Genomic DNA, 10,754 nt, shown 5'->3' with positions numbered 1-10,754 from the left:
AACAATTAGTTGGGCGCGGTGGTGTGTGCCTGTATCTCCAGCTAAGCAGGAGGCTGAGGCAGGAGGATGGCTTGAGCCCAGGAGTTGAAGGCTGCAGTGAGCTACCATTGCACCACTGCACTCCAGCCCAGGTGACAAAGCAAGACACTGTAATTTAAAAAAATTTTTAAAAAAAGATAGTCTGCTCCATTCTGGACCTCGCCCCCGCTACAGGCCCCTCCCCCTGCAGCCTAGATCACCTCCCCTTCCAATCAGCTGAGAGGTTTTTCCCTATTGGTTGTCCCCTTCTCCAATCCTGAACTTCCCCCTCTTCTGCGGGGATCCACACTCCCGCTCTCTGCACGGTGGTGGCCCCTGCAATCAAAACGGATCCTCCTTGTATACAACTCCACAGACCCTAAGCTGTCCCCCTCTCCTCACGGCAGGCGTGATTCCAAGAGGCTGCCTCAAGCAACCCGACAACCCCCTCCCATCCCTACTGCGCCCGGTTACCCGGGGTCCCCGTCCTCCCCGCAAGCCCGTCCTCTCTGCGGGCACCTGCGCTCTTGCAGCCTGCGCTTCCCTGCGCTCACACGGAAGCCCCTCTCGCAGACGAGCCCGGACCCCGTCTCCTGCAGAAGCCCCCGCCCTGTCGCGCTTCCACGCGTGCCCGGTACCCCAGTCCCATCCACACAGCCCCCAGCCCCAGCCACTGACCTGTCTCGTGCGCCTTCCGGAGGAGCCAGGCGTCTGCACGGTCCAGCTCGGACACCGGGGGCGACGAAGCCCCGGCGCGGGGGCCGTGGCCAGGGGCAAAGGACCCCCGGGCGCCCCCGCTCCGGGGCCGCTGAGGCGGCAGTAGCGACCTCCGGAAGCGGAGACGAGCCAAGCGGGCGGCCCGAGCCCACCACCAGCCGCCTCCCATGGTTCGCACTACTGCCGCTGCGCGCCGTACCGCCCCACGGGTCTCCCGTAGGTTGCAACCCACGTCACTCAGGCTAAACGGCTTACCCATTGGCTATGCGCTCGCCATTCAGGCCCGGCGTGAACTGTCCATTGGTCGGAATGATAGTGATTCCCCCCTGTCATCTAGGCCGGTAGTGCGCGTCCCTCCTTGATTTTGTCACTGGACTACGAATCCCAGAAATCATTGCGCTCGGGGAAGGCCGATCTTCAGAAGCCGTCAGCGAGATGTCTGCAGGGACTTGTAGTTTTTATCCTTTTCTTTTTTGTTGTTAATGAAGTACATGCCGAACACCTATTGTAGTTTGTATTAACAACTTTAATTCCAATGGCGAGAAAACAAAACGTGGGGCACTTAATAAAGTACCTTTGCAAAATCTCCAGGATCCCAAAGAGGACAGTAAACCTCACAAGTAATTCCAGGGGCCTGAGGCAGGTGGATCACTTGAGGTCAGGAGTTTGAGACCAGTCTGGCCAACATGGTGAAACTCTGTCTCTACTAAAAATACAAAGATTAGCCAGGTATGGTGGTGCACACCTGTCATCCCATTTACTCAGAGGCTGAGGCACAAGAATTACTTGAACTTGGAAGGCAGAGGTTGCAGTGGGTAGAGATCTTGCCACTGCACTCCAGCCTGAGCGACAGAGCAAGACTCCATCCCACTCAAAAAAAAAAAAAAAAAGAGCAGGGCCGGGCGTGGTAGCTCACGCCTGAAATCCAAGCACTTCGGAGGCCAAGGTGGGCGGATCACCTGAGGTGGGGAGTTCAAGACCAGCCTGACCAATATGGTGAAACCCCGTCTTAAAAAAAAAAATTAAAAAAAAAAAAAAAAGAAGAGCCTTCCCTGGACATAGCAGCCTGCAGTTCCAGGAAAAAAAAAAAAAGAAAGAAAAATAAATAAATAGGCCGGGCGCGGTGGCTCAAGCCTATAATCCCAGCACTTTGGGAGGCTGAGGTGGTTGGATCACGAGGTTAAGAGATCGAGACCATCCTGGTCAACAAGGTGAAACCCGGTCTTTACTAAAAATACAAAAATTAGCTGGGAATGGTGGTGTGTGCCGGTAGTCCCAGCTACTCGGGAGGCTGTGGCAGGAGAATTGCTTGAATCCAGGAGGCGGAGGTTGCGGTGAGCCAAGATCGCACCATTGCACTCCAGCCTGGGTAACAAGAGCGAAACTCCACCTCAATAAATTAATAAATAAATAAGAAGATCCTGGCCGTGTGCTGTGGCTCATGCCTGTAATCCCAGCACTTTGGGAGGCCAAATCGAGTGGACCACCAGTCAGGAGTTTGAGACCAGCCTGGCCAATATGGTGAAACCATGTCTCTACTAAAAATACAAAAATTTGCTGAGTGTGATGGCAGGCGCCTGTAGTCCCAGCTACTTGGGAGGCTGAGGCAGGAGAATGGCTTGAACCCAGGAGGCCAAGTTTGCAGTGAGCCAAGATGGCACCACTGCAGTCTCGTCTGGGCAACAGAGCAAGACTCCGTCTCAAAAAAAAAAAAAAAAGGAAGATCCTTCTGTTTCTTAATAGAGGATGTATTGTGGCAGGGAGACATACAGGTGGATAGGTGAGCTTATCATCAGCTACCTATTTCTCCCGATCCCTCCCCTAGTCCAAATCCTTATTGTATTTCACCTAGAAAACTGAAACCAGGATGGCCACTGGTCTCCAGGCTCCCTAAGGTAGATTTCCCATTTATTAATTCAGCAAATATTTATTGAGTATCTACTGTGTGACAGGTTTTGTTTGAAGCACTGGTAATGTAGCAGCAAACAACAAAGAAATTATAAATATTCATGTCCTGAGGGTGGTGACATTCTTGGGATGGACAGAGAACCAAGAAACAATTAATGTAGGCCGGTGGTGGTGGCTCATGCCTGTAATCCCAGCACTTTGGGAGGCTGAGGCAGGTGGATCACAAGATCAGGAGTTCGAGATCAGCCTGGTCAATATGATGAAACCTTGTCTCTACTAACAATACAAAAAGTAGCCGTGTGTGGTGGTGCATGCCTGTAATGCCAGCTTCTCCAGAGGCTGAGGCAGGAGAATCACCTGAACCCAGGAGGCAGAGGTTGTGGTGGACAGAGGTTGTGGTGAGCCGAGATCGTGCCCTTGGACTCCAGGCTGGGTAACAAGCATAAAACTCCATGTCAAAAAAAAAAAAATGTTTCAAGAAAAGATCTGTCTCTTTTTTTCTTTCTTTTTTTGAGACGGAACTTCACTATTGTTGCCCAGGCTGGAGTGCAATGGCACCATCTTAACTCACCTAAACCTCTGCCTCCCAGGTTCAAGCAATTCTCTTGCCTCAGCCTCCCAAGTAGCTGGGATTACAGGTAGGTGCCACCATGCCTGACTAACTTTGTATTTTTAGTAGAGACGGTTTGTCAGGCTGGTCTCGAACCCCCAACCTCAGATGATCCACCCCATCACCCTCCCAAAGTGCTGGGATTACAGCCATGAGCCACAGTGCCCAGCCAAGATCTGTCTCTTTAAGGCGGATTTGTTTTCTCTGCCTTGACCCATTCTGGTATTCAGCTATTCAGCTTCACCTTCTCTCATCAGCATAAAACATTTCACTAGCCAAGAATGTGAAAAATGTGTCTGGAATATTTTCGGCTTGCACTTAATCCCATTTAAAGCTTTGCATTCATGGCCAGCCTGCAGGCTGTGCAGTGCAGTCCATTTGAACTCCCTCCTCTAGCTTAACCCGCTTGGTAGGTCCCCTACCCTTCCTCTCCATCAAATCCAAGCCCTGCCCAGTAGAAGATACAGGAGCTGATTTCAAAAGGGGCCCGGCCCAGCAGGCCTTGTAGCCAAGGTCCCAGGGGGCAGTGGAGGGCTCTGGAAGGTCTTCCTCTCATTGGTGGGTTTAAGCTGGGGAACATCACCAGATGCACATCGAAAGCATCCTTGAAGGCTGAGCACAAGGGCTTATGCGTGTCATCTGAGTGCTTTGGGAGGCTGAGGTGGGAGGATGGCTTGAGGCCAGGAGTTCAAGACCAGCCTGGGCAACAAAATGAAACCTTATTTCGTTTTTAGTTTGTTTTGAGTCAGAGTCTGGCTCTGTAACCCAGGCTGGAGTGCAGTGGTGTGATCTCATCTCACTGCAACCTCTGCGTCCCGGGTTCAAGCGATTCTCCTGCCTCAGCCTCCTGAGTAGCTGGGACTACAGACGTGTGCCACCATGCCAGGCTAATTTTTGTATTTTTAGTAGAGACGGGGTTTTGCCACGTTGGCCAGGCTGGTCTCAAACTCCTGACCCCAAGTGATTCACCTGTCTCGGCCTCCCAAAATGCTGGAACTACAGCTGTGAGCCACCGCACCCAGTCTGAAACCTCATTTTATATAAAAAAAATTTTTTTTTTTGAGATGGAGTTTCGCTCTTGTTACCCAGGCTGGAGTGCAATGGCGCGATCTCGGCTCACTGCAACCTCCGCCTCCCCGGCTCAGGCAATTCTCCTGTCTCAACCTCCTGAGTAGCTGGGATTACAGGCACGCGCCACCACGCCCAGCTAATGTTTTTTGAATTTTTAGTAAAGACGGAGTTTCACCATATTGACCAGGATGGTCTCGATCTCTTGACCTCGTGATCCACCCGCCTCGGCCTCCCAAAGTGCTGGGATTACAGGCTTGAGCCACCGCACCCGGCTAAAAATTTTTTTAATTAGCTGGGTGTATTGGTGTACCCTTGCAGTCCCAGCTACTTCACAGGCTGAGGTGGGAGGGCTGCTTGAGCCTAGGAGATCGAGGCTGCAGTGAGCTATGATTGTGCCAATGCACTCCAGCTTGGGCAAGAGAGTGAGACCCTGTCTTTTCTCTTTTGTTTTTTTAAAGACGGGGTTTCACTATGTTGGTCAGACTGGTCTTAAACTCCTGACCGCAGGTGATCCGGCCGCCTTGGCCTCCCAAAGTGCCATAATTACAGGCTGGAGCCACTGCCCCCGGCTTTAACATTTTTTTCTGATCAAGAGTTCACAGTTGCCTTTTTTTTTTTTTTTTTTTTTTTTTAAAAAAGGTTGCATTTTGTCAGGCTGGTCTCAAACTCCAAACTTCAGGTGATCCACCCGCCTCAGCCTCCCAAAGTGCTGGGATTACAGGTGTGAGCCATCTTGCCTAGCCTAGCTGCCCCCATCTGACCGCTGCTTTGCCTAGAGCAAACGTGAGTCAGGTTTATCTCTTTCCAGGGGCCCCTGAACTTCTAGCTCACCCTCCAGTCTGAGCAAGAATGAAATGTGGAAGCTGCCTCCTGGTTCGTGTCCTGAGAACTGCCTGACCCCATGCAGCCCTGTTTGGCAGTTGGCTTAGTCCCTGTCATCTGTGCAGCTTTCCCAGACTGCAAACCCCTGCTTAACATAGAAAACAAATGTCTTTTTTGGTTTGGTTTTGAGGTGCTTTAGATTTCTGAGACTAGGACATTCTCACTAATGCAACAAACTTTATAAATAAAGATTCTCAGTATTTCAGTTTGGATTTTTTTTTTTTTTTTTTTTTTTAAGATGGGGTTTCACCATGATGGCCAGGCTGGTCTTGAACTCCTGACCTCAGGTGATTCACCCACCTCAGCTTCCCAAAGTGCTAGGATTACAGGCGTGAACCACCGCACCCGGGCTTTTTTTTTTTTTTTTTGAGATGGAGTCTTGCTGTCGCCCAGGCTGGAGTGCAATCGTGCGATCTTGGCTGATTGTAACCTCTCCCTCCGGGGTTCAAGCAATTCCCCTGCTTCAGCCTCCCAAGTAGCTGGGATTACAGGCACACGCCACCATGCCTGGCTAATTTTTTGTATTGTAGGAGAGAAGGGGTTTCATCATGAGCTACCACGCCCCGCCTGGATACATTTAAATTTTTGGGGGGCCAGGCATGGTAGCTCGAGTCTATAATCTCAGCACTTTGGGAGTCAGTCTGTGGCAAGAGGATCACTTGAGCCCAGAAGTTTCAGAGCAGCCCGGGCAACATAGAGAGATCCCGTCATTAAAAATAATTTTTACCTGCCAGGCACGGTGGCTCAAGCCTGTAATCCCAGCATTTTGGGAAGCTGAGGCAGGTGGATCACTTGAGATTAAGAGTTCGAGACCAGCCTGGCCAACATGGAGAAACCCCATCTCTACTAAAAGTACAAAAATTAGCTGAGTGTGTTGGCACGCACCTGTAACTCCAGCTACTCAGGAGGCTGAGGCAGGAGAATCACTTGACTCGGGTGGCGGAGGTTGTAGTGAGCTGAGATCGCACTATTATACTCAGATTGGGCAAGAAGAGCGAAACTCCATCTCAGAAAAAAATAAAAATGATAATAATAATTTTTACCTGTAATCCCAGCTTTTTGGGAGGCTGAGGTGTGCTGATCACCTGAGGTCAAGATTCGGAGACCAGCCTGGCCAACAGGGTAAAACCTGTCTCTACTGAAAATGCTAAAATTAGCCGGGCATGGTGGCATGTGCCTGTAATCCCAGCTACTCAGGAGGCTGAGGCAGAGAATTGCTGGAACCCAGGAGACAGAGATTGCAGTGAGCTGAGATAGCGCCACTGCACTCCAGCCTAGGCGACAGAGCAAGACTCCGTCTCAAAAATAAATAAATAAGTTTTTATTTTTATTTTTATTTATTTATTTTTGAGACGGAGTCTTGCTCTGTCGTCCAGGCTGGAGGGCAATGACCCCATCTCAAAAAAAAGAATTCGCAGAATTCATTGAAAGTGGTCATGCTCCTGCTTGTGGGGTATTCCAAGAATGGAATATAGGTGAAAATCAGCCGAGGGAAGACGGGCAGAGCCCAGGGGCAGGGTCCCGTCATGAGGCTCCCAGACCTCTTATCCCCAGAGAACGTGGACAGCACTCACTTTACCCAGCAACAGCCTGTGACAGTACACGCGGAGCTTTGTCGACCAGGGCAGCTCGTGGAAGTCTTACTGTGGAGAACCTTCATTACCCCTGAGACACGTAAACCCAGTTGGCCTCCCTCAGTCGCCAGCCCTTCCAGAGGTCAACTGATAACCCTGTGACCCCAGGGCCCCTCCCTGAGCCACACTGCTACTAGCTAGTTGGCCCAAGGCCTCTAGGTAAACCACGATAATCTTATCAGAAATGACATTCCAGGGATTTAGAGGAGGGGACCTGAAAGGCACAGAGGGCAAAGGTCTTACCTCTCTTTGGGGAAGGTTAAATTCTTCACTACAAGGAACCAACCAATGCAGGCAGACTCCAAAAGCTGCAAAAGACAAAGAAATGAATTCTCCTCTGAGCACCGTGAGAGGAACACAACCCAGCCAACAGTTTCGTTTTATTTATTTTTTTCTTTTATGTATGTATGTATGTATTTTTTATTATTAGTTTTTGAGACAGAGTCTTGCTCTGTCACCCAGGCTGGAGTGCAATGGCATAATCTCGGCTCACTGTAACCTCCGCCTCCCACGTTCAAGAGATTCTCCTGCCTCGGCCTCCGAGTAGCTGGGATTACAGGAGCATACTCCCACGCTCAGCTAATTTTTTGTATGTTTCACCATGTTGGTCAGGCTGGTCTTGAACTCCCGACCTCCTGATCTTCACACCTTGGCTTCCCAAAGTGCTGGGATTACAGGCCTGGCCTCTTTTTGTTTTTATTTTATTTTATTTTATTTATTTATCTTTTTTTTTTTTTTTTTTGAGATAGAGTCTCACTCTTTTACCCAGGCTGGAGTGCAGTGGCTTGATCTAGGCTCACTGCAACCTCCACCTCCAGGGGCTCAGCCTCCCCAGTAACTGGGACCACCCGCACACACTGCCACACCTGGCTAATATTTGTATTTCTTGTAGAGATGGGGTCTCACCATATTGCCCAGGCTGGCCTCAAACTCTTGGGTTCACGCCATACATCCACCTCAACCTCCCAGAGCGTTGGTTAGAGGTGTGAGCCACTGTACCCTGCCGGTTTTATTTTTTTTTAATTTGTATTTTTTTTTTTTTTTTTTTAGGCGGGGTTTTGCTCTTGTTTCCCCGGCTGGAGTGCAATGGCGCGATCTCGGCTCACCGCAACCTCCGCCTCCTGGGTTCAGGCAATTCTCCTGCCTCAGCCTCCTGAGTAGCTGGGATTACAGGCACGCACCACCATGCCCAGCTGATTTTTTGTATTTTTAGTAGAGACAGGGTTTCACCATGTTGACCAGGATGGTCTCGATCTCTTGACCTCGTGATCCACCTGCCTCGGCCTCCCAAAGTGCTGGGATTACAGGCTTGAGCCACCGCGCCCGGCCTTAATTTGTATTTTTGTGACAGGGTCTTGCTCTGTCACCCAAGCTGGAGTACAGTGGTGCCAGTATGGCTTCCTGCAAGCTAGACCTCCTAAGCTCCAGCGATCCTCCCCTCTCAAGTCTCCAGAGTAGCTGGGACTACAGGGGTGAGCCACAACACCCAGCTAACTTTTGTATTTTCTGGAAGAGATGGGATTTTGCTATGTTGCCCAGCCTGGTCTCCAACTCCCGGGCTCAAGAGATCCACCCACCTTGGCCTCTCAAAGTGCTGGGATTATAGGTTTGAGCCACAACACCTGGCTACATGTTGGTTTTAGATTTCTGAAAGAGAATACATTTGTGGCTGGGTGCAATAGCTCACCCCTGTAATCTCAGCACTTTGGGAGGTGGGTGGATCACCTGAGATCAGGAGTTCAAGATCAGCCTGACCAACATGGAGAAATCCTGTCTCTACTAAAAATACAAAATTAGCTGGGTGTGGTAGCAAGCTCCTATAATCCCGGCTACTCGGGAGGCTGAGACAGGAGAATCGCTTGAACCCAGGATGCAGAGGTTGTGGTGAGCCACGATCATGCCATTGCACTCCAGCCTGGCCAACAAGAGTGAAACTCCGTCTCAAAAAAAAAAAAAAAAAAAAAAAGAATACATTTGGGGCCAGGCACGGTAGCTCACTCCTGTAATCCCAGCACTTTGGGAGGCTGAGAGTGGTGGATCACCTGAGGTCAGGAGTTCGAGATCAGCCTGGCCAATGTGGTGAAACACCGTCTCTACTAAAAATGCAAAAATTAGCTGGGCATGGTGGTATGCGCCTGTAATCTCAGCTACTGGGGAGGCGGAGGCAGGAGAATTGTTTGAACCCCAAAGAGCATCCAGGACTACAATAGCTGGGACTACACGTGCACCACCACACCCAGCTAATTTTTCCTGCATTTTGTAGAGATTGGGGGGGGTGTCCCTATGTTCCCCAGGCTGGCCTTGAACACCTGGCATCAAGCAATCCTTCTGCCTTGGCCTCCCGAAGTGCTGGGATTCCAGGTGTGAGCCACCACACTTGGCTGGGAAACAGGATATTAGTTGTTTTTTGTTTGTTTGCTTGCTTGCTTGCTTTTTGAGACAGAGTCTAGCTCTGTTGCCCAGGCTGGAGTTCAGTGGCAGGATCTCAGCTCACTGCAACCTCCGCCTCCTGGGTTCCAGCGATTCTCCTGCCTCAGCTTCCTGAGTAGCTGGGACTACAGGCGTGCACCGGCACACCCAGCTAATTTTTTTTTATTTTTAGTAGAGACGGGGTTTCACCATGTTGACCAGGATGATCTCTATCTGACCTTGCGACCCACCTGCCTCGGCCTCCCAAAATGCCAGGATTACAGACATGAGCCACCTCGCACAGCCAAGAGTCTTTCTAAGAGACAGCAGACGACACAGACACAGAAGAGAAAGCCCGGGGAAGATGGAGGCAGAGATTGAAGCGATGTCACCGCAAGCCCAGGATTGCCCACAGCCACCAGAAGCCGGGAGTGTAAAGGAAGGATTCTCCCCTAGAGCCTCAGAGGGAGCCTGGCCCTGTGGACACCTTGATGGTGCACTTCTGACCTCTAGAACAAATTGCTGTCATGTGAAGCCACTCAGCTGTGGAGACATGTAGGCAGCCCTGGGGCGCTAATACCAGTGGAATGCCAAAATGGAATTCTGAAAACCCAATCAGCCGGCCAGACACGGTGGCTCATGCCTGTAATCCCAGCATTTTGAGAGGCGGAGGTGGGCGGATCAACTGAGGTTGGCAGTTTGAGACTAGCCTGACCAACATGGTGAGATCCCGTCTCTATTAAAAATACAAAAATGGCCGGGCGTGGTGGCTCACGCCTATAATCCAAGCACTTTGGAGGCCAAGGCGGGTGGATCACCTGAGGTCGGGAGTTCAAGACCAGCCTGACCAACATGGTGAAACCCCATCTTAAAAACAAAAATACAAAAATTAGCCGGGCGTGATGCCACGAGCCTGTAATCTCAGCTACTCAGGAGGCTGAGGCAGGAGAATCGCTTGTACCCAGGAGGCGAGGGTTGCAGTGAGCTGAGACTGCACTACTGCACTTCAACCTGGGCGACAGAGCGAGACTCTGTGTTAACAAAAACAGTCAGGCATGGTGGCAGACACCTGTAGTTCCAGTTATTTGGGAGGCTGAGGCAGGAGAATCACTTGAACCTCAGAGGCAGAGGCTGCAGTAAGCTGAGACCATGTCACTGCACTCCAGCCTCGGTGACAGAGTGAGATCCTGCCACAAAAAAAGAAAAGAAAAAGAAAAACTAAAACAAAAAACAAGCAAATACAGGAAACAGTGAACACCTGTAGAATCTGGGCAGTGGATCAGGGCAGGTACCCAAAGAGCTCCTGGTGCATGTTGTTGGTCCCAGTGTCCAGGTAACCTTGGGCTGTGGAAGGCTCAACCACGACCTGGTGCTATTGCTCATCTCTGCCCTCCCTCAGCCTCCATACCTTCCTCCAATGGAGATGGTCCTCAGACTCCATGCACTTCCTGAGCCACATCATCCACTCTTACAGGTCAATTTTTTTTTTTTTTTTTTTTTTTTTT

General features: G+C 50.5%; 1 protein-coding gene across 1 annotated transcript in view; it reads right to left on the bottom strand.

Annotated features, from left to right (window-relative positions):
• TMEM160 (transmembrane protein 160) overlaps positions 1–1,123 on the bottom strand; it is a 3,660-nt gene extending 2,537 nt beyond the window's left edge. Inside the window, exon 1 of the mRNA XM_032262540.1 lies at positions 697–1,123. Coding sequence (XP_032118431.1) covers positions 697–994 — 298 coding nt within the window. The 5' untranslated portion in view covers positions 995–1,123. The remainder of the gene's footprint in view (positions 1–696) is intronic.
• Between the last annotated feature and the right edge of the window lie 9,631 nt (positions 1,124–10,754).

Source organism: Sapajus apella, unplaced genomic scaffold, assembly GCF_009761245.1.
Source record: "Sapajus apella isolate SASKATOON/1434 unplaced genomic scaffold, GSC_monkey_1.0 scaffold130, whole genome shotgun sequence".
NCBI classification, from domain to species: Eukaryota; Metazoa; Chordata; class Mammalia; order Primates; family Cebidae; genus Sapajus; species Sapajus apella.
Note: the sequence above shows the minus strand (reverse complement) of the source record. Positions and strands in the feature narration are given on the sequence as shown.